At 39.7% G+C, this 24,868-nt stretch overlaps 1 protein-coding gene across 2 annotated transcripts; it reads left to right on the forward strand.

Moving 5' to 3' along the window:
* The first annotated feature begins 1,035 nt into the window (after positions 1-1,035).
* On the forward strand, positions 1,036-24,868 carry epn2 (epsin 2). 2 transcript variants are annotated; one of them, XM_055035397.1, is made up of 10 exons: positions 1,036-1,290; positions 8,909-9,623; positions 11,220-11,374; positions 16,017-16,129; positions 16,987-17,091; positions 17,343-17,469; positions 18,790-18,939; positions 19,310-19,402; positions 20,400-20,627; positions 20,939-24,868. In XM_055035397.1, the coding sequence occupies exons 2-10, from the start codon at positions 9,196-9,198 to the stop codon at positions 21,259-21,261; spliced, it is 1,722 nt and encodes a 573-aa protein (XP_054891372.1). In that variant the 5' UTR covers positions 1,036-1,290; positions 8,909-9,195; the 3' UTR covers positions 21,262-24,868. The 2 variants fall into 2 exon arrangements, with proteins under 2 accessions (XP_054891372.1, XP_054891373.1); XM_055035398.1 differs by lacking the exon at positions 19,310-19,402 and having other exon boundaries at positions 1,037-1,290.

Here is a 24,868-nt window from a genome sequence, read left to right on the forward strand (position 1 = left end):
CAACACACCAGCTTTCAAAGCCATTTGTCATTGGATAAGTTTCCCCCATAAATGAAGAATAAAATGTTTTTGGGTTGTTTTTTTTTTTTTAGGAAAAGTTGTTTAATTATTTGGGCTTGTTTGATTATTATTTTATTTTGATTTTTTTGCCTTTCAATGAATTTGTATGCTCCCGTTTACCTTAACTTGTTAAATTTTTAATTCAGGTTGATCGCAATGCAATGTTGACAAAAATATAACTGCATATCCATTGGTTTTTCTTTTGGAGAGAGCAAGAAAAATTGTGAATTAGAATGGAAATTAATTATATATTGTTTTTGTAGGACTTTATATAAAATTTGTTTTAGGTAAAAACAAATTAATTCTAAATTAACTTCTGCTGGTAAATGCTGAATATTATTAATAAAAGCATATTTTGTTGCTGCAGACTAGAAGGAGAAGAAAGAAAATCACTATAAATTGTCAAAGCAGGTACAAAACTCCACCCTCGGGAATAAAAAACAAAAACACATTGCATCTAAAACTGTGAAAACCACAAAGATAAAAAAAAATGGTGAAGGGTAGAAATGACTTTATATACATAAAAAGTCATTTTTATTTTTATGTTTATATGCATAAAGTGATTCCATTTTGCAAGGACAGGGAGAAAGAAATGTGCATGACCTGTGTTATTGGTGAAGCAGTGAAAAATAAGAAAATGGACCAAATAAGACTTATATATATATATATATATATATATATATATATATATATATATATATATATATATATATATATATATATATATACTCATAAAACAAAAACAAAATCAACAAATTGCATCGTAAAAAAATAAAAACGAAAAATAAATTTAAAAAGAAATAAGAAAGGGCACAGAAACTTAGAACAAAGTGGTGAAATTATGATAAAAGCCATGTGAATAAACCAGGGGGGACTTTCGAATATTTTGCCCGTCGGTCCCTTTTTTGCATTACGTCCATGTCATTCCCTCCTGACACATCAAGCCGTCTCGGTCACACCCTTCCCGGCTACTACCCCCAACCTTTCTTACCCTGCCCGCCATGTTCTGGAGTAGGAGGAGAAGAGGAGGAGATACGTGTAGTCCTGGCTGTAGCCAGATTAGCATTAGCAGCACGCAGCTAGGCGGAGGCGCAACAAGCTCCTTGAACGCCGAAATAAGTTCTCAGGCGAGATTTTTCTCCCCACTTGGAATTAGCCTGATTGTTTTGTTTTTTCAATGTTTACATTTCTGGAGTAACACCATAACCGGACACAACGTGAAAAACTATGGTGAGCGACCACTTGCTTTCATTTGGACTCAAGTTGTTTTGTTTTTTCCAGGGTGTCCTGTAATCCAGTCTGCTCTGGTGATGTCTCCACCGAGCACCCGTCTTGGCTGCTAACTAGCCTAGCATGCTAATGAAAATACTATAGAGAGCTGCCTGGGGTAGATGTGCTTTTTGGTACAGCAGAGGCAGCAGGTTCCGAAAATAACACTGTTGATTTTTACACACCCACCATAGGTGAACAACAGTCGTTTAAATAACAAACTGTTTGAAAAAAAGAATAAAAGCTAGCTGACATATCAGCTTGGTTAGCGTTCATCCAACTTTTCCAAAGCAATGTTTTAACTCCCAAAATTAACGTACAATTGTCACTGAATGTTTCTTCAAGCGCAAACGGCTCATTTGCATTACTGGGCCGTATGCAGTATGTGATATTAATAAAACCCGACTTTCGGGGACACGCTAGGGGTGTTCCTACTGCTGAGGGAAACTAGTTAGCAAAAAAAAAAGCGAAAAAAATCCCAATTAAAGCCACAAGTTAACGTCGTTCGCTAGCTTGTGCCGATGGCTAACGAAAAGTGTTTATCGGAGGTTTTCAGTTAGGTTAACATTAGCAGGCAGCGAGCGAGGGGGTATTTCTTCCGGTAGATGTTTGAAGTTGACGTTGCTTAAAGTTACATATGAGCTACACCCATTATTGAACCGTGAGTCAGAAGTCGATGAAATGTTATTGACGAGTCTTAGCACAAAAGCTAAAGTGGCGTCAGCTATCAATCACGTCACCTCAAGGCGGCACAGTGATTCACTTTTGTTTCTGCTTAAAGTATGTCTTTGGTCCGTTTGATTTGTTTACTTTAAAAGAGTGTATCCCGAAAGCGATCTTTGGAATAAGTGCAAAGAGGGGATATTCTTGTTAGATTGGGCGCTGTCTGCCTCCATCCGTCTTACTTGGTTTTTGCCTCATTGGAGATGGTGAATGGCGACTGATTTAACAGTTTTTTTTCTAATAATACGATCATATATATGTTGGGATCTAAGCTCTTTGACATTATTTTGCTGAAATCATTACTAACTCTAGTCTGAGAAAGGGGCACAGCTTTGTCTATTGTCAGAAATAATCAGTCACACTGGTTGACAAATGCATCATCACCGTCCTCCTTCCGTCCCTGTCTCTATGGGATAGCTGGAGAGGACAAAGGGCCATCACAAAGTCCTTTCTCCTTATGTTCCTTCCCTGGTGTTTTAAGGTTAATCTTTATTATACCTTGAGGAAATCGTTCCAATTGAATCTACAGTTTTCAACCAGTCTTTACAGGGTCACAGAGCTGCATGTAGAGTTATTAGTTTGTGGTAAGTGCAAACTCACTAAAAGGAAGTGACTGAAACAGGCTAGATGACTTGATGTAACATGCTCTGCATTGTCACGCTGAAACACAGGTGCCTGGTTGCACAAGATTTTCTTTCACCAGATCAGCTTTAGTCCCTGTGTGACAAGGTGGACCTGTTCTGAGTGCTGCCTTCTCAGTCCTTAATGCTAATCAAAGGTTACCTGGGTTTTGCCAAGTGGCGCACACACACACACACACACACACACACACACACACACACACACACACACACACACACACACACACACACACACACACACACAAACTCACCTCCTTACTTGTTATTGCAGTTTATCTCCCGAAAATGTAAAAACGGGGGGAGTTTGGCCAGCTTTCTCACATTCGGCCGAGGCTGTGTTAGCTTGCCAGAGTTTGTGATTCTGGAGTCACAAAATTAAATGAATTCTGTGCTTTCTAGTTCACTTACAGGATTGGCGAGATTGTGTTTCAATTTGTGAAAAACTTTAATCAGCTGCTGGATTTGAAGTAAACATTGTAGAGCTGGGAAGATATGTTTTTTTTTAAAAAAAAACGTTGATGCAATGCACCAGGAATCTGACAGATTCAGCTGTGACCTCCTAAGGTGGAGATGCCTTTGTTGTGAATTAGAAGTCGGAATCTAACTTGCTAATCAGGTCAGCTGTACCGGAGAGCATGTTTGTTTCTTTGAACAAAAATCTGAAGTTCTTTATTTAAAAATAAAAGTCACTATGAATGTTATTTGGAATTTGCCTTTCAGTAACACAACACATCTATTGAAGAGAATTCTGTTTTGCATTTAAACTGTTCAGCCTGAAACATATGTCACGATAACATGGCAGGCTGTTGGCCAGTTCCCTAATTTGGCTGAACAAGACACAGACAATAGGGCAACATTTGTGCAAAGCAGTCAAAACTGTCAATATGAAAATAAGTTTTAACTTTAGTGTGACGTTACTAGGAAAGTGAAAATACATGCATCATACCAGATTTTAACAATCCTTTTGCATGCAAGAATCATTCTTTTTAAGAATCTTTAGGCACTCAACAAATCAACTCATTATGATTTAGAAAACTTAGGAAATTTCTAAATTAATTGATGACATTGACTTGCCAAACATTTGCAACTACAGATCTGACTTTTCTAAATTAAATCCTTCTTACCCATCTGCTGTTTTTCTGTTAGACACGTATGTCAAATACGTTGGAATATGCAATATGCTAGCTGCTTTGCATCATAAATGCTCAGCCTGGGCATTATGATGTTCCTTGAAACCTGCTTTCCATGCATCGTGTTGGGGATATTTTAGCTGCTTGTGATCCAGTTACTCTGTTTAGGCCTTGGTATTTGTGATTTAGTGAAGTATCTTCAAGGTGGGACGTTGTATTAAAATTAGGGATCATGTAACAGTATTAATATTGCTATAATGTCCAATATTCGATATCTATTGATTTTATATTTATTTCACTACCTTTTCAACCCCTTGGAGAAAAAACAACCGCACCGCTGACTTTTATTGCTGGTTCTCTACTTCAGTTAAGCCCCCACAGTCTGGCACTGTATCACACTATCACTGTCACACAAATCAACATGATGGGGATTAGCATTCATTGTGTAATTTATCATTTATTGTGACAAGTTTTAGTATAACCATTCTGATTTATCTCTGCTACCATAAATTCCAATTAATGAGGTTTAAAACACCCCCAAAATATCCGTATTACAGAGATTGTCAGTTTTTTCTCCACAGTTTGTTGTGTTAAAGTATTAAGTAAATATTATTTTAAAAAGATCACTAACAGTAGTTACTGTGTGGTGTTTAGTGATTAAAACAAAAATATTGCTTCTTTTGGTGACTGATCTTCTAAAGAAGCATATTACAAATTTCTCTGTTTTTCTAGAGCTGTGTTTGTGGGGGTATGATTGCTGGGCTATGCAGTCACAGCCATACAGTTACCTAAAAAAAGAAGTAATAAATAGTTTCTATCATCACTTTATTGTTAGAAACTATTTATATATTTTGATATCACTTTTATTGTTATCAAAATATTACCCGAAAACATTTCGATGAAACTTTGGGCGGATCTTTAGTTTCACTCGCTTTCTGAACTTCTGGTTTATAGTAGCAGAAAAGGACAACTATTTTGTTTTCATGTCTGGGCTGATATATTTAGTATAGTTCCCCTTGTTTCATGCGTCTGAATAAAAAATATATATATATATTTTTCAGTATCGTACAACCTGTATGCAGCTAAGATTTTGACCTAGTGATTCTTCTCTTTCCAATTATACCGTAAATTCTCTTGGTGTAGTGCTTGTGTGCTTCAAAGTTTCGTCGGTCCACCTTAATGGTGAGGTTCCTACTCCAGCTTTAATATAGTTTGGCTCAAGCGGTTTTTATGTTAAACTTTGTAAAACTGTGGTGTTGCTATTTAAGCTTGCATTTTTATTTGAAGCTGTAATACTGACATTCAACCGTCCACCATGGCACAAGTGTTTAGTATAGCTACAGTTATATCACTGAATCTTAAATATCCAATACAAACATGCTTTTAGAATCACTGTGCTCCAGCATTTAGTCCAATTCAGAGTTTCTACATCCCACAGGGATGGGTTAGCTGTTCTCGTGCCTATTGTTGTTGCCTGTTGTTCTCTTTTTGAGAAATATGACTTGATCAAGCCCTTTCTAACATTCTGCACTACAAAATAAATAATACAAATATTAATGATTTGTGCTGATTATATATGAGGTATTGGCCAGTTCTCAAAGCTGCAATATTGGCATTTTAATGTTGTATCGAGACAACCCTAACATAAAGGTCTCCAATAGAAAGATGTTTTGATGAAAAGTTTTACATTTCTGCTAGAAACGTGTATGAATAAAATTTATGCTGCAATCTCATTAACTGATGATCTCGTTAAATCCACATTCATTACAATTTTTTATTTTGCAGTTGCATTTTTTTTTCTCAGTCACCTTGTCATAACTTGCCTTTGTAGATATAAATTTTCTGAATTGAGCAAAACTGTTTAAAATGGAGTGTAATTCAGGTCTAAACCATGTATTAAATGTTAAATCTGTACAAAGTGATTGTTTCAGGAATGATATTTGGTCTGAATGCGCTGACACATGGCTTAATATTTGGACTGTATGTGTCAGTATGCCAGTCATTTCTGGGGTAATTATTTGGGTTTTATTCTGTAGCCAGAATAGCACCATATTTAACTTGCTCATCATGACTCGTTAATGAGAGTCTTCTGAATTTTGGGTCTTTTTACAAAGTTTTTTACAAAGGCTAGACTTGGGTAGGAAAAAAAGTCAGGAGTAATGGTGAGTAGTTTTTATAAGTAACCATATTACTTGTAAGAAATTCTCTTAAAATGTCCGTCAGTCTTTGGAAATATCTGTGAACCGCAGGATATGCGAGATCCATTTATCACCACATGCATTTTTAATACATTATCAGGTGGAAAAGAGGCAGTGTCTGACGTGGACAGTGATGTAAAACGAAAATCACTGGTTGATCTGTAGATGATGATGGTGACGTTTCCACAGAGACGACGCAGTTGGACTGATTGTGTCCTTTGCCTTGGTTTGGTTGTCGGATGAATCCAGAATGAGCAAACAGGAAGTGGGGACGTTTGGAAGCACACAATCTCAGATTTTTATGTTAAATTACCCTTTGACTTTCGATAGTGTACTAAAATGACCAAAAATTGATGACAGAATCAGTATAGCTGACCTGCCCTGACTCATAAATATGCATTTCGGCATGCATATCTCCGACTCCAAAGCCGAGTCTGCTCGTATTGGGGGGTGGCAGGCGGTGTTGTTCCGGGACGAGACGGGGGTGGGATGGACAAGACAGACTCTCCTCTCTTCCTCCTGTCAGCTTCGGGTGAATAGGTGATTATAGCAGCAGATGTGTCATTAGGTCTGAGCTGCATTCATGCGGATGCAGAAGGGGGGCAGTGATGAGGGATTTGGATTTTGGAGGGAGGGAGAGCTCCGTAGGGATCATGTTTCGCCTGGCGTTAAGTGAATTTATGGGATGTGCCAACTTTGTTTTATTGTCCCATAAAAAAACATACACCCTTTGTTGCCTTTCCTGTGTCGGCTTCAGCCGTTTATCCGTGGCACTACTTGGCAGGAAATCTGCGAAATGAGCACGGAGGCCAGCGCAAATAGCCACTTGACGGTTTTTCAGAAAGAGCAATTGACATCATTAAGTCTAAACACTCAATTTGCACAGAAATCAAAATCATTGTGAGAGCAATAGTGGGTGTGGCTTGTTTGCTCAATGCAGAGGTCAGATTACAGAGTTGCATAAGTCATCTCTGGTCTACCTACATGGCAGATGGAGAGGACACAGAAAACTTCAACGCGATCAGCTGAGTCAGTAAGCATTATGCAGTTTCCAAAAGAACCTCGTATTTCAGAGAATTGTTTTTCTATTCTTTCCACCTGACTGCAACGCTTGTTAAAATGTAGACTCATTGCACTGCAACACTGAGGTTCCCATGGTCTAGAGCTTATGACGTGGAACATGGAGGTGTAGCATACACAGTTTTCTCTCACTTTCTATATTTGTCAGAAAGTGCTATTTATAAGACTTCATCTGTTTTTTTTGTCTGCCACCCACCTTGTGGTGGAAACACATTTTGTCACACAGGCTTTGAAGGATCAAAGAACATCTATACTTTTGTTTACATTTGTATATTTGAAAATCAAAGGGGAAAGAAAACATGTGCAAATTCTTCTGGAATTTGCAGAATTTAGATCAATAAAATTTAAATGTGTGAAAATGTTCAGTACATTATATTAGATTGATAAATTAAGAGTTTTTCCTGTATTTGCTCCACGAGTCAATAATCAAAACCAATCAGTGGAAAACAAGCTAATTCCAGCCTCAGGCTACTTTTTTGCTCTCTTTGTTCTGGCAGGTAAATGGCAGGTAATTCTTCTGTACTTTCTCTTTTTTTATTACCAGGCATCAAAAATAGGTTTCACTTTGTCAAAGCTAGCTAAAGCTGCCATGTCTTACTTTGATTAGATTTCTTGTAGTACACTTGAATAACAGCAATTTATGTAATTATTAGTTTTGGAAAACCTTATATTTCTTTTCAGTTTATTTATTTATTTTTTTATATATTTGTTTTTTTGTAAATATTTTCTTATAGTTGGTGCTGTTAATGCCAGTCTTCCAAAGAGGTCAACATTTACTGTTATCAAGTCTCACAAATATTACAAAGTACTGAGTTCCTGCAGAGCATTGCATAATTTTAAATAATAATAAATAATAATAAAAAAAGACTTCCCCACATTCTGTTCAAATTAAGTCAAAGCCACCTATTGCTGTTCTCTCAACAATGCTATTTTACGGATTCTATCTCAAGACTTCAGTTTGGGTATTTTAATTGCTGATGGCATGTTTAAAATGAAACCAGAAAATACATTGGTGCAAAGCAAAGTATGCAAAAGTCTATCATGCATCTAAAGATAGATATATCTGCGCTATTTTTGTTGTTTTGTTTTGGCATGTGTTCTATTTTTACTTTTATTTTTTTACCTTGTTAACTCTTCATGCGCTATTATAAAACCTCCTTGGATGAGCAAGTTCACAATCCAGAGAAATCCATAATTAGCTTAAATTGCTAGTAGTAGTTAGCCTGGGCACTGTGCATATCAATTCCAGTGGTTCTAGTACCAGAGTTTGTAACCCATGGGTTATAAATTTACTTTGTATACAGAGTTCAGGTGAATTCCGATGGGAGTTTTTCCATTCTTAAGTCAATCAACTTCCCTCTCAGCCCACCCAGAGTGCAACTTCACCACCTCGTTTTCTCCAAGAGGTTTGAACACGCGGAGCTATCGCTCCAGACATTACTCATGTTCAGCTGCTTATCTTCTAATTTGCCTTTGTGTCGAGTTACTGTAAACGCAAATGATACCGTGAAAGCTGAAACGCCATTCTTTTCGCAACACTTGGGGCCCCGTGTCATCTGAAGTGGGCAGGCATGGAAAGTGCTTATCTGAAAGTATGAAACATGTTTGTCTAGTTTCGAAACGGAAGTCTCTACAGCTGCCTCTATAAATGCAATTCAACACCATGTTATTGTTGAGGTGTGCAAATTAGGATCGCAGCAAGACATCAGCACATATTATCCCATAGTAATTGTTTTGGTTTTTACTTCTTTTTTTTGTGCCTTTTTTTCCTTCCTCCTTACACTCATCTGCTGTGTGTGTTGTTTAGGTGATGGCGTGGTCTTGTGTACTGCCTGCACTGCGTGTGTGGAGATGGTTTTAACAGATGCTCTTCTGGAGGACTCAGGAACACTGCACTGGCCTGAAGAAACCTCTTAAGCACACGTGACACTTTACACAAAAGGATAAACATTTATCGAGGACACAGACACGTGGACTTTACAAACGTCTCCTTCATCGCCATCACGACGAGAACCCTAGCTCCTCTCCGTTGTTGTTTTTTTTGTAGATATATATCGATTACTTCTTCCTCTTTGTTGCAACCTCACCGCCACCATGCCAAGCACCATCCGCCGGCAGATGAAAAACATGGTCAACAATTACTCTGACGCCGAGAAGAAAGTCAGAGAGGCCACGTCCAACGACCCGTGGGGCCCGTCGTCTTCGCTCATGTCCGAGGTGGCCGACCTCACCTACAACGTGGTGGCCTTCAGCGAGATCATGAGCATGATCTGGAAGCGGCTCAACGACCACGGGAAGAACTGGCGCCACGTCTACAAAGCCCTCACGCTGCTCGACTACCTGATAAAGACGGGCTCGGAGAGGGTGGCGCTGCAGTGCAAGGAGAACATCTTCGCCATCCAGACCCTCAAGGACTTCCAGTACATTGACAAAGACGGCAAAGACCAGGGCATCAACGTTAGAGAGAAGAGCAAGCAGCTGGTGGTGCTGCTGAAGGACGAAGAGCGCCTTAAAGGAGAGAGGTGAGATTAATCACACATTTTTGTAAAATTGACTTTTTTGATCTGTGTAACCAGCTTAATGAAGAAACGCTCTGAATGTAGAGTGTGGGAAAGAGCAGAAGCTTCTTAAAGAGACGGAGGCCAAATTTCAAGGCGTTAAATTGGAAAGTCAAACTTCTTTGAAGCCACGTTTGACATTTTCAGCGTTTTTTTTTCAACAACTGAAAGTAACATAGTTACTTAATTGTGGTATAAGATGACATGATCTGGCTACTGCTCCTTTAATAAATGGTTTGTATTAATTGAGTTTGTATCTGCATTAATGCATTTATGTTTTGGTTGACATCCTTTACTCTATAGTGAAGATACATCAATCAGCCGGCCAGATATCGATCAGTAATCACATCGAATCTAAGACATCTGACAGTTTCGGTCTATAAATTTGTCTTTGGTTGATTCATATGGAGAATATTTTATTTATTCATCATATAACATACTGCACACTGTTTTTTTTCTTTTTTTTATTTTTAATGCGGTTTCTGGGAAAACAGTAAATACACCAGAATGTTCCTCTTCAATCTGAAGCTGTCTGCTGCATAAACAACAAAACTTAGTGAAATCAACTGAAATGTTGACAAGTTTTTTACTTTCCAGTATTTATGCAGCAAACATTCTTTTGAGTTATCTTTTTTCTGTAGTGTTTAAACCGAGAAGATGAAATGGCAGGATGTCTTGAAGAAAACACTGCTTACATAATCCAGCAAATTACCAAACACCAAAGCTGTGGGGTTTAAAGAAACTAAATTGTTGGACTTTGTGTTGGTGGGAAATATTTTAAGAATGAAGATTTTATAGCTCTGGAATTGCAAAAAAAAAAAAAAAAAAAAGGCACAACTTGCTGTTGCGTTTCAGAAAACTGCTTTGGCGAGATGTTGTGCTGTTTTGAGATGATCTTCTGGTTTTCTGTGATTCTGGGTTTGTTTGCAGATTTCCTCTTGGTACAGTTTGATCCTGATCTCCAAAGACACAGAGTTCCTACACAGTCTGGAAATGTCAAATTTGATTTAAGTTTTTTCTGAGTTTGTGTAACTATTAAAAAAGAAAGAAAAAGCAAAAATATTGCTTTCTCTGTCTTTCTCTTCCCATCATTTTATTTCCATTCGTCAATTTCTCTTTTTATTCCATCCATTAATACACCCTTTGATTTAAAAAATATGTATACTTCGTAAAAATAAATTTTTAGTCATTCTTCCACTTTTGTCCATCCAAGTGGTCTGTTTATACATACTTTTAAAATCCTTTGATTCCAATGAATCCCTGTGTTTTACAATTTTTTGCAAACTTTTCCATTATTCCACTAGTCTGTCCATTTTTTTAAAAAATGTGTTTGTTCTTTTTTTCTGCTGTCTAGTGAAACTACCTACACTAATTAGGAATTTCTGAATTTACACTTTTGGAGATGGAACAAAAATCTTCTCAGAACTTTGCTTAAATCTGAATCCATAACCCTGAAGACTAGCTGTCTTGTTATTTCCTACTTCGCCACTTCCTCCTGCTCAGATTTGAACCAGCGGGGGTCAAAACGATATGAAAGCTTCCTGTTGTGTGTCATGCCAGGTCTCAGGCTTTGAAGACCAAGGAGCGCATGGCCCAGGTGTCCACAGGGAGCACTCAGATGGGCTTCGGCCGAGGCTCGTCCCAGCCCAACCTCTCCACGTCCTACAGCGAAGAGTACGGCAGGTCGGAGGGCTCCCCCGCCTCCTACCACGGCTGTAAGTATGTCAGACGTTACGGAGGCCCACGGGGTTCAGTCCCCCCATGTTTAAACACCAAATAAAGAAGGACTAAATCAGCTGTTGTCACCGTATATCAGGGGAGCACAACTTCTGCCGAAAACTCTGAGGCCGTCCCTTCCCCTCCCCCCGCTCCATCTCTGCCCGGCCGTTCTGCACCAGGGCTGCATTCCTCAGCTATTTTCCACTCCCCCACACACAAACAGAAGAGGAAGAAGATCACCACCCACCAAACTCCCTACCTCCCCAATCGCCCCCCTAAAATCATCTTTCATACACATGACAGAGGAATCTGCTGGCGTTTTCAGCGATGCGCTCATTTCTCCCGAAACGGTGACAGTGCAGCAGGCGTCACTTATGACTTATCATTTTAGAGGAACTGGCTAGTCTGCTCTAGTTAAAAGACAACAGAAAAGACACGCACATTACTCTATAATGAGTCAAATATCGTCCGTGGGGAAATATAATTAGTTAGGAAATGATCGCAAGGAAGAGGTCACAAATAGAAAAAAAAAAATTTATAAAAGAAAGAAAACATGAGTCACATTTGTGAAGTAGGTTACCACAGTGGAGATGAACTGAGAATGAAATGAAAGAGTGAACCCTGGCCTCTTTTCCTTTCACACTCTGACCTCCATTCCTTTGCACCCAGCAGGATGACTGTGTCTGCAGGGATGCCTGTTGGCTCTCCTCTGTCTGTGCTCTCGCAAGCCGTTTCAACCTGCATGGTTTGGATGTGATGCAGCCGTACGGAGGATTAGAAGTGCTGCTATTCAGTGCATCAGTAACTAATTTAGTAAATGTCTATTCATAATTTGTATAAAAGTGGAAATGCGTACATTACATAACTGCATTTTTCAAACAATTATACGTTTAATTAGTTTGGTAAATAGATATTGAAATATTCACTATACATTAGAGCATAGATAATCAACTTCATTTACATTACTAATAAAAGTTTCTGGGCAGGGTGAGCACTGCTACAGACAAAGTGATTGGTCCGCAATTTATTTGCTCTGTATGTTGACCAATTACAGGGCCTATTTGATCTCTTTTAATGACTTGCACTTTTTTGTGGAGAAAATGATTAAATAACTTACTTTACATAATTTTAACACAATAAAAGTTCAAAATTGTATTCGTTTAGATCTTTAAATATTAACTTAACAAATGTACCACTTGATAATATTGAATACAGTTAACTATAAGTACCATATTTGTTGGATGGTATTGTGTTCGGCGCTGTACGTATATTTCGAAGCTCTGCTTTTTGGCCTAAATTCTTCTCCTCGTTATGATTAAAACTTCAGCAGCCGAGTCGTCAGCGGAGAACCAGTCGGAGTTCAGTCGGGCCGTCGTCGTGGGCGGTGACGTGGGATTTTTGGGATTCCAGTCGGACCGTCCGAGTATTGTTGTCCAGACGTGGCGTGAGTGAATGAGCGAACGAATGACCGGCCACGCAGCTGTGACAGCAGATATTCAAAGTTTAGAAGTAAAGCTTCATGTAACGCATGAGAGTTTGAGTTCTGCGTTTGGTGGGTTTTAGTTCGTGTTCACTTTGAACACAGTCTCCTACAACAGCTACTAAATTCCTTATTTCCCGATGCGAAAGGCGATGTGTCTGCGAATGTGATGGAATTTCCTGACTCTTCCCTTTGATTTTCAAATGCTGTGTACCATTACCAGTCCATAAATCCACCATGGGTGACACTGGGGTATTCTACTTTCTTAAAATGCAGCCTTCTATTCCTAGTTAGAGTTGCGTAGTCTTCAAGGACTCTGAAGTTGGCAGGAAATGGCAGAAGAGTAGATGAGAAAGTTTCAGACATTCTTGTTCCCCCCCCCTCCTCATGTAGGCACAGCTGCGTTTAAACAGTGTGCCGTATATGGTCTATTCCCACAGAGATGTGTTTTAGTTGGCATAGTATTTTATAAGCCTTAGAAGTGTTGCATGTTGAAGTTGCGCCACCACGTTCCTTCTTTTTTGCTCACTTTATTAAACCCACGAGCTCAAATGTTTCTTTTGATAGAACTGAAACTTTATGTCTTTATCTTTATCTGACAGTTGTGTGTCCCAATTGTGTTATTGTTGGGAGTTTTTAGCTTTTTAAGGAAGACATGCAGCTGCTTTTGGCTCTGACTCTGCTTTAATCTGCTAAGGAAATGTATCTCTGCTAAACACGAATAAAAGACCATTCCGGTCACTTTCCCTTGGGACATGTAGTTTGTCGACAGACAGCCAGAAAGAGGCAGAATGTGTAACTCTAAAAATGCAAACTGAATGTGGTTTATTGAGTAAATAGGGAAATGTTCTTATCAATCACACTGTCAACTTCATGTTTAAGATTTCTTGCTAGTTAATCCTGTGTTACGGTTTGAACTGGCTGTTTTAAAGATGAAACGTGGGATTTGATAATAATTTTTTACAAGCAAAAGTGCAGAAGAAGCTCTAAGCCGGTGTTTTCCATCTCTTACTCCTCAAGGCACACAACCTTGCATGTTTTAGATATTTCCCAGCTTTAACACACTTGTTTCAGGCTCCTGCAGTTCAGCAAAAGCCTGTTAGTCAGGCATCTGATCAAATCAGGTGTGTCGAAGCAGGGAAACACTTGAAACTTGCAGAGTTTCCCAACCCTGGTCCAACCAGATGAGACCAAATACCATTTGGCCTTCAGATAAAACCAGGGTGTCCTCGCATACTTAAAAAGTCTTAAATTCATGGATCCAAGATTTCAGACTCAGACATAGACTACCAGGAACGCCCTGCTAAAATACCCTTGCTGGCTTGGTAGGATTTTTGCTTTTATCATGGATAAGTTCAAACTTATTGCCAGTTGACTAGATGAAGTTCGTACAATTTCTGTGGAGAGAGAGTTCTTCAATGTAATTCATAAGGGTCTTAAAAATGTCTGCAGTTTTAAATTTGAGTTGCTGAAAACCTGCCAAAACCTTGAAAAACCGTGTGGAGGAAAACTAACACTTCTTAAAATACTGAAAACACCATAGTGGAAAACAATAACGTCACAGTCGCCACAGTGAGACATGGCGGTGGCAACACAATGCTCTGAGGGTCAATAAAGATTTCTATTTGTTATTGCCTGAAGGTTAAAATGTCATGTGAATATATATAAAAATAACTTGAATGCAGTTGTTATTTAATAATTTTAAATATGTCCAATTTTGATAGATCCAGAGATCAAAGATCAGATCACAGCCGAGTCAGTATGAGTCAGCAGACTCGTACAGAACAACTCATCGGTGTTGACAAAATGTCAGTACATCACAATTGTTTCGATTCATAATTATAAGTATTATTTTGAGTTGTCTGTATGATTTGCTCTCAGCTGCGATCTTTGACTGCCAGATTGATTTAATTATTGAGGTCATCGTCTCCATTTCCCTAAATAACGGAAAGATTTGACGTCAGCCGTTTTGTGCGTGTGCAGAGACCAGACTGACGTGTCTGAAGTGTCGTCACAGGCAGCTGGATGTCAGTCATATTTGGAGTGTTGGGTGTGAAGTTTCCCTCGTCGCACAGGGAAACTGTCACAACATATCTGTGTCGGTGTTCTTTTGTTCGACTCGGTGTTTATGGGCACAGCCTACGCACCAAACACAGTTCTATGGGAAGAGAACTGGGGAAGAAAACATTTGAACGTTTTACATTTTAAACGCCAACAAACCAACATCTTTCATATGAATCACAGAGGCCCTCATTTTGAAATTTGTGGCTTCCAGTCAAAACTGGGCTTGGAGTGAATAGTGTACGCTACCTTAATGACTCTATGCCAGTTGTAGCGCATTTTTCTGGCCAGAGGGAGAGTGTGCCACATGCAGTGTTTGGCTCCCACACGGCCTGTCCCAATGCAAGTATATGAGTGACCCGATCATCTTTTAAAGGATTTATAGACGTGCGATCACATGCTGTCGCACATCATCCAGTCACATCCTTTTTTTTTCTTTGAACACTTTAAATCAAATTCTGCCATTAAATGTATTTTGTCCCAATGATGTCACTATCTGGGCACAAATTAGGTTTAAAACCAGTTTGTTTTTCTGTTGTTTCTATGCTGTATGTTGGGCTGAAACAATTTGATAGTTGAAGTCATTAACAAATTTCATAAACGCTTGTTAACTTTAGTATACAGACTCAAAAAAAAAAGGCAATTTGAGTCAAAACTAAAAAAAAATGTTTCTGTGTAAATATGTTGTACTCACAGTGTTACAGATACATGCTTTGGTGTAATAATCAAATATACACTAAAGGAACGCCTTATGTTTTAGACAATAAAAAAAAATAATTTATTTGCGTTTTTTAATGTATTTGCAATATAGAAACAAAATCCTAAAATTATTAAATGAAAAATCTGCAGAACATGCCAATTTTTTTTTTTATCTCATTAATCATCAGAGTAATTGATAGAATTACCAGAATTACCGCCCCCCCCCCAAAAAACATTACTTGCAGCACTATCTGCATTACTTGGCTTGTTACGTTCAGGTTAACAGAACAATGCAACTACCCTTTGTCAAATCAAGGTGTTTAATCGTTATTTTCGATGCTGAATGTGTAGCAGACGGCGACCGTGACATTAATGCACACTCTGAATTTGTGTTTCAGCCACATCTCCCAATGCGGGCTCAGAGCTGGAGCAGGCCAGACCTCAGACCAGTGGAGAAGAGGAACTCCAGCTACAACTCGCCTTGGCCATGAGCAGAGAAGCAGCCGAGCAGGTAGGCACACATTGTCTCAAACACACGCTCCAACACGCCTCCATTCCTCCCTTATTGTATGCCAAATCCCGGCTTTAATCACTAACAGATAGATATTAGTGAAAACAAATAAATATGTACATGCTGTGGCTTGTGCATGATGTAAGATAGAAGTGTCTCAACTTTTTGTGACATGGGCCAAAATTCTTAGCAAGAGTACCTTCGAGCCAAAAAAGTATAAACGTCTTTTTAAAAACTAAAATCATTATGTTTTATTTAGTTTAACCTGCTTAACAGTGAACGTAGTATGAAATGTTTTAATTAAGCAAATAAAATGGATCCTTTGGAAGGAAAAAGATGAGTCAGTCTTTATAAATACAAAACTTCAAAAGGTTTTGCATGTTTTCCGTATTACTTTACTACTTTGAGGTTTATTGAAGAAAACTGGAAAAAGGGGCTTTTCTCCGCAATAAAAACATAATTTATGTCACTCTATTTTTGTTAACACTTACTGTACTCAGCAAAGTTCTACATGAAGTAATCAAAAGCAGGTTTAGGTGTGCCAAGATTTTTTTCAGAGATTAACTTAAAGGAAAGATGTGTTCCTGTTTCCCATGAAGTTAAAAGGAAAACATAAAACTTGGTTATTAATAGATAACCACTTTGTGTTGAATCTGACATCGCTGTGAGAAGATTTTAATTCATGTGGTATGGTCCGGCCTAATTAGGGCGAAAAAGTCTTCATCTGCGTCAGCCACCTGCACTGATGGGACAAATGTGCATCATTCAGAGTCCACAAATGGCCCCCCGGCCACAGTTTGGACACCTCTGGTTCAGGACGTACGCTGGCTGTTAATTCAGACTCGGTGTGTGTTTAGGAGGAGCGCCTACGCAGAGGTGACGACCTGAGACTACAGATGGCCTTGGAGGAGAGTAAGAAAGAAGGTCCAGGCTCAGCAAAGCTCCCCAAGAAGAAGAAAGAGGTAAGACTCCCGTGGAATTTCACAGCCTTGGTAATTGTGAGATCACCAAGGAAACAGAGACCAAGCTTTATCGGTCTCTGTTTCCTTTACTCTGCTGGTGTCTGACTGGAAGGAGTGTGTCTGGCTGGTGATTTGTGCTGTGAAGCCGAACAGAAGCCAATTAATATTTCTGTGAATTTTTAATTTAATTTAATTTTTTTCATCCTTTTCCCCAGCTTCCTAAACTCTTCTTTCTTCTTCTTTATTTGTAGCCACAGTCATCTTTGATGGATCTAATGGATGTCCCTGAGCCTGGTCCCAAGTCTGACCCATGGGGTGTGGGGGGCGGGGCTGGAGCCGGAGCTGCAGCTGCATCAGGAGACCCGTGGCAGCCTTATGGTAAACACACACACACACACACACATTCTTACTGGAAAAGGTCTGCATCCTTACTGTCATTCTGGATAGGAACAGCGTAAAGTGGCTATGTGTGTGTGTGTGTCTGTCTGCATGCGTGCGTGCGTGCATGTGTGTGTGTGAAAGGCATCGCTGCTCTCCACCTGCAGCTCTCTGGACTGTGAGTCTTTGTTTAATCGGAATGCGGCCCGGCTGGCTCGGCAGCATTGCTGCTCTGGGAGCAGGGAGCGGGTTAGAGGAAGAGATTGTGAAGAAAGGGAGTGCAGGGCGTTTGTGATGCAGGAAGGGATTCTTGGGGAGATAAAAGTGTAACACTAGCTTCAGTCAAGCAACAGGGAGCAGGATATGTCCATTAAGCTCACACTAATCGGCCATGTTAGCTCCCCCTGCCTTGTTATGCTGCCCGCCCTGTTACAGACAAATGTGCTTTTTTTGTTTATTTTGCACATAACATTGTTGGGTTATATTGCTCCTTTTGAGGACCTGGAGAATGTTTTCTTTTTAAAAATGGTTCTTATCTTTGGCTGCATTTACCAGATGGTGGCTCTTTACCACTGTAACAAGACAATATACAAATTGATACACATCAATTTGTATCAATTAATCCAATTTTTGGTTTTTGAAAATTTCATTTTTGGAAAAAGTGGATTTATATTATTATTATTATTATTATTATTATTATTATTATTATTATTATTATTATAGTGCACTTCTTGGGTTTTAACAGTTCAGAGTGTGACGTCAGCATGCCGAAGGCAGAACTTCTTGTTTGACAAGTGTGTTTTAAAGTTCCTATTTATTTTAACTTTAAATTAAGTTCAATTCTATGATGGACTCAGGCTAAGATTTTTTTTTTTAATTACCAGAATAAGCTTGTAATATATTAGAACTCCAACATGGAAAAAAAAAATAATTTAAACATCCCGTGAAGTAATTATTTCATGCAGGTTTTACAAATAATACTTAATAGAAATATCTTTTAACACATCAGCATTTCATTACGAGTAATAAATAGCACTTTGAAACAATTGTGCAAACAACCGATTCTATGTTGATGAAAGAACCACATGAACTGAGCTGATCACCACAGATCCTGATAAATAATAATTTATTTTTGCTCATTGAAGGTTTCTTCTGATAAAGTTGTATCTTTTTTTCTGGTAATATTATGACTTTTAAAAAAAATGTATATGTATCTAAGCATTTAGATTTTGGTCAACTTAAAAATATTCCACCTCCCTGCCAGAGCTTGTTTATGCAGGGAGAAAAACATTTTTTATTTTTACTCGCCTCTCTTCCCAGGCTCTGCCCCTCGGCCGTCGGTGCCACCCGACCCCTGGGCTGCTCCTGCATCTCTGCCTGCCTTGAAGGCCAGCGACCCCTGGGCAAACTCCGCTCCAGCGTCCGACCCCTGGGGGTCCGGAGCTGGCCGCCCTAAAACCTCCAACACAGGTAAACGTCTTTCCACTTGTAAGCCACACACATTTCATTTGCCTAATAATGAAACGTGTCACCTAATAATCATTAAATTTAATACACTTTAGTATTTAGTTAATCATCGACCATCTGTGAATATTAGAGAATCTCCCAGTAGACAGGTGACCTCTGAACTCATGAGCTGTACAGAAATAAACAGGATTGCATCCACCTGCATGCTTTATGGGTTAATATGTGATTCACTTATCTCCACACACATTTGCACTCGTAACGTCTCCATTCGTTCCGTTTCCGCTGTGCACGTAATTTTTGTTCACTTGGTGAGTTATTGTCGTCTTTTCTGTGTGTTACACGTGTTTGTGTGAATGGGTTTGTCTCCCTCCAGGTAACTTTGACCTGTTCAGTACATCCAATGGTACATCCAAGGAAGACTTCTCAGAGTTTGACAGCCTGCGCTCTTCCTCCTCTGTCCCCACTGGTACTCACCCTGTCTTCGTCCATCTAATGACGTGGAGTGTGTGTTTTTCTTTCCCTCGGTGTCTCGGAAAATGCCCCTCAGCAGACGTAGCCTCTCTGCGGGGAGACACACTGTCTCGTCTTTCTATAAATGTACCAACGGACTTGAGCGAAGGCAGCGTTTGAAATTGACTTTACATGGCAAAAGGCATTCTTTCTCTGGCTGCCTGGCTCAAGTCTGTTTGGTTTTTGTTTTTTTTGTCATATCACTGTGATGTTTTTATTTATTTCTGTCCATTGTTGGACCCTCTATCAGGATAAATTATGGAAACCTGCTCAGATCTGTGATATTTTATTTAAATTGGACTCAAAATGAACAAATGTAAACTCAAACCAGGTTCTGAATAGATTTCCATCTAAGTGTTTTTTCTTAGGTTTTGAAGGTGTGAAGGGATTTTGGTGGCTGGATCTAAGCTTTTGCTCAACACTATAATAGTCACAGAGGAAAAGAAAAAAAAAAAAGAACCTGGAGAGAAGAAAACACCTTTCTTCGATAGATATTTTTCAGTTCCGACTGAAATAAACATCAAAGTGCATTAGCAGTTCGCACACAAACACTCCAAATCGGTTTGATCTCCTGATTTGAATTTTTGGAGATGTTGTCGAACTTCCTGCTGCGTGACGGCGGTTTTTGTCTCTGATACTTCTTTGTCTTTGCAGGCATGTTGAGGTTGGATTAATGCACTAACAAAAGTCTCCACTGCCATCTGACTGTTGCCACCAATAACAGCCAGTCTGTCTGGCTCTGATATGCCTCATAATGGCATCATCTTTTATATATGCCATCATTAATAGAAGTTCTTAAGTGCAGATGGAGACACTTGTTTGCGTGTAGTGGACAGAAGATTAATGTGCAAGGAACATTTCCACTAGGGAGATGCAAGTCCAGTGTTTTGCTCGCTCAATACAAAACCCTCTCATCAGTGAGTTGAACTTCCTCCTTCCTCTCTCCGTTTCAGCCGACGTGGGCATAACGTCCTCTCTCCCCTCCCAAGTCAGTCTGGCCAGCAGCGGCAGCCTGGACCTCTTCGACCCGCTGCCCACTTCCACTTCGATCTCCACAAATCCGACCAGAAAGACTCCGGAGTCCTTCCTGGGACCCAATGCAGCACTGGTCAATCTGGACTCTCTGGTGACCAAACCGGCTCAGCCCGCGCCCGTTGTTAACCCGTTCTTGGCTGCTTCAGGTAGGAGTTCAGATGATTCATTTATTTTTTTCTGGAAATACACTGCGCCATGTTAAAACATTCATACCGATCGAATATTTTCTAATTTCGTCTTGTTACGCCAACAAACTTCAAGTAAAAGTGACATAAAGTGGGTGACAATTGAATCAGAAATAGAAACACATGAAAGTAGTGGAATAGTTGGAAGATTTTCTGTTGTTCTTCCATTATCTTGACTTTAATGGCACACCTACAAACGAAAAGCAGGTTATAAACGAGCTATAAACGTTCTGATATTTCTGCTGAACTGACCAACGCTTTGCTTCACCCAGGCGGCTCGGCTCCTGCTCCCGTCGCCAACCCGTTCCAAATGACCCAGCCGGTTCCCCCCACTCTCAATCAGATGCGCGTCAGCCCGATGCCCTCCGGCTTCGGCAGCATGGCCGAGCCCATGCCGCTGGCCTCCGTGCCCCCTCAGCCCGTCGCCATGGTCCCCCTGGCAGGGATGGCCCCCATGGGCCACGGGATGTCCGGCACGGGCGGCGGCGTGGGCACAGGGATCCCGCCGTCCATGTCGATGCCTCAACCATTGATGAGCATGCCCCCGCAGGCCGGGTCACAACCTGCCGGAACCACCAACCCCTTCCTCTTGTGAAAAGAGGACCCACTTTCTCCTTCACTTGCTCCCCGACACAAACAAGGAGATATTTTATGCCGTGTATCCATTTATAAGCCACTCCCAGCCAGGTGCCCGACTAAAATACTTCCTGACTCTTTTCTGCTCCTGTCCTGCTCAGCTGCAAGCTGCCTAGTCTTGTGAGTTCCAGGCTGATCCTAATACGATGCTGGCGACCACACAGATCTTTGCACCCGTCTACAGACTTCAGAGTTTCCGCCAGGGTGGGACTGGACCCAGTTTCTCCTTCCATTCTTCCTCTTCTTCACCCTTCGGACTGCTCTTTTCCTCTTTTTGTGATGGGGTGACCGGAGAGTCAGCCTGTATTAATTCCAGCATCTTATCTCTTCTCTAGAACTAATCTTTTATAAGCTCTATCCGCTCTCGTGTGTCTGCGTGTGCGAGCGAGTGCACGTCTCAGTGCTTTTACACTGTGTATATCCCAGTGAGTTTTCCTCCAACACACTGGATTAAGGATGAGAGATGTGTTTATACTCCCTGCGTGTATGTTGTGTGTATTACAAAGCAGGAATTTTGCACAATTTTTGCTTTTTTTTTTGTTTGTTTTGTTGTTGTTTTTTTTCTTTCCAGCGACTGTTTGACTCACCGTTACACCTTAGCTCACAGAGTAAGTCTGATTAAAACAAACGACAAGGCACGCCCGTACACTGCCTCGGCTCTTGGTACCAACTCAGTCCGAACCCTTCATCTTCACTCTGGATCTTCTTTTTTTTTCCCCCCTGACATAAACCTTGAGGAGGGGGGGAAGGTCACAAAATAAAAAAAAAAAAAAACTCCCTCGGAGGAAATGGAACTGCTCTTTTCAGTCCTAAAAGAGAGACCGAGAAAGATGTTTTCTATGTGCGTATGTGCTCGTACGCAGTCGCGCTGTTACCGCTCAGATACTAACAGCCACACATCGGAGCGTTTTTTTTTTTTTTCTACTGCGTCTCCAGCCCGGTCAGCAATTTTTAGAAGAGAAAGACGAACTGTGTCAGTATTTTCCGAGTCGAACAAGCGGATGCAGGCGAGCATTGTGGAACAATTGTTTTTTTTTTCCATTATTTTCATTCTTTTGAAATTTCTAGGGTTAAAGGGATGAGGGACAGTGCGTGTGCACACATTTAGCTTCCAAGTGTACTTTACTCAAGTTTTTTTTTTCCATTTTCACCGTCTGTTAGAATTTGCAACCTAAAACAAAGGGCAGTGTAGTTAACTCATTAGCTAACTAACTGGATTTGGGGTGAAGAGGTCTCAGCCTTGAGAAGAACCTTCACATCCAACAGGACTTTTCGTTTTTAGAGGTAATCTCTTCGATCATCATTCAGTCCTGTCTCACACACAGACACACACATGCACACCAACAGTACTATTAATAGCACAGGGGAATCCCACAGCAAACAAAGTAAACAGTTGGTTGTTACTTTTTTTGATACTAAACAAGCCGTGTTTTAATAGTTTCTCAATTTTCATTCTGGTTTTGTTTTTGTGCCGCCCTGTGGGTTGGTCATGTTATTCCTCGAAGCACAACTGTTACCGAAGTCATAGCGACTGATATTTTTATTATTATTATTATTATTTTTGTGACAGTAAGTGAAACAGTAACGTCACACTTAGTTAGCATTACATTTATTTTATTTTTTTGCTATTGTTGTTTATTAAAGGTTATGATTTAAGAGGCTCTTTGATGAGACAGGTTCATAACTCTGCTAATTTACGCCTTTGTCAAGTGTTTATGTAATTAAATAGTGTTACTTTTGGCTGATTATATATAGATTTGCAGAAAGCAAAGTTTGAGCTTCCCTGTATCTTCTGCTGGTTAAGAAAAGTGGGTTGATGAATTGTGGCTTAAAATAAAATGCACAGGTTTTGTAGACTTTCCCCATTCCTTTTTTTAAAGGGACAGTTCTTTTTTTTTTTTATAAAGTTCTGTGTAGTAATTTATACCAATAGCCTCCTATCCTGTAATAGACAGAGGCTGTTTCACAGTGAGCTTGCACAAAAAGGAAGAAAGCCTGCCAGCTAGTCAAAGGAAACCTACTCTGATTTTAGTTATTTCAAGCAAATATTCATATCCAGATGTTAACTGAGCATGTATCCAGGCTAGCGCTTGCAGCTGCTGTATCAGTCCACCTGATCACGGGTCTGCACCTCTGAAAAATTTAACAAAATCCAAAAATGTTCTTGCCTGACGAGTACAAGTGGAGCGATACAGCCGGCAGCCATTTCAACTTCAACATAGAAACATGTTGCATTGAATATGGTATGACTGGGTGTACTACCTGGAGAGATAGCATATTTAATTTTTATGCATTTGGCAAGTATTGATAACAGTGAAGATCAGTTTGGAAAAATATTTGAGTTCCCCAAATTGGTTCCTTATTCTAATTAGATGAAATAGTTCTTTATAACAAAGATTCCCCATTGTGTTGTTTCATTTGCACAATTTGTGGTAAATGTTTTGCATTCAGCTGTCCAGGGAAGTCCAAAAATGTGACCCTGGAAATTTTCGAGCAAAAAATATGAATAGGACCTCATGAGCTTAAACCCTTTGAATTTAACTTATTTCAAGTTACTAAAAGGAGTTGAAACAGGTTTGTCTCTCCCTGCTGTCCAGTCTCCAGTTTGAAGGTTTCTCCTCTGTTTTATAAACCCACTGTGACGTTTCCATCAATCTGCTACGGGTTATGGATCTGTTACTGACGACTTCACAGTACTTCACTTCAGAATGTTCAGATGTTCCCTTTAAGTCTGTGGGGTGTTAAAACATTTTTTTGTGTGTGTGTTGCGTTTATTCAGTTTGGGTGGTCGCCTCCTTGTGGTATAACGTGGCTTCACTGCAGATTCTTGGATGCATCCACTGAATGCAGATCTCCCCATTTCTCTCAGGCAAAACAAAAAAGAAAAATAAAAAAAAGAGGAGCTGCTCCAAATGTTTGATATGTTCTTGACATGGCTATGACGGACTCTTGAACGAACGGGTGTGAAACATACTTGTAAACCAGCAAATGTTTTAATCTCTCGAAAACGTTATGCAAGCTTAGTGAGGGTACAGAGAGAAGAGGGACTGGGGTTGCTAATAAAGTCTGTACTGAACTATTTCTAACCAGATTTCATCACTGCGGTTCAGTGAAAACGTGGCCCATGCAGCGAGCGCGTCCGAGTCATGTACTAAATATGTTTCTTTTTTTTGTTCCTCTCCAGATAACTAACTGACTTCATGAGCTGTCTTGTCTTTATATGCATAAACTGACTCCTTTTATTCCCTTCTCCCGTCTTGACTAGTTACCCTTAACTTAGTACTGGGAGCAGACTGCGGTTTTTTATTTTTATTTTATTGTTTTGGATTTGTGCTCTACCTTTTGGCATTATAACTGTATAATATAATTTATCATTTGTACTATTGTAACATACTGTTCTTCTGTATACCTTATTATTCTGTGTAATGGGTTTTTGTAGGAAAAAAAAAAAAAAAAGTTGTGGTATTTTAACGGCCTCTAAACGAGCAAGCACAGCTGACCGGACCCTGTTTGGACAAGGACAACTGTAGCTGCACTGGTTCAAAAATAAAATGTATTTCACTTCA

Source organism: Poeciliopsis prolifica, unplaced genomic scaffold (assembly GCF_027474105.1).
Source record: "Poeciliopsis prolifica strain line A6 unplaced genomic scaffold, Auburn_PproV2 SCAFFOLD010, whole genome shotgun sequence".
In the NCBI taxonomy this organism is placed as follows: domain Eukaryota; kingdom Metazoa; phylum Chordata; class Actinopteri; order Cyprinodontiformes; family Poeciliidae; genus Poeciliopsis; species Poeciliopsis prolifica.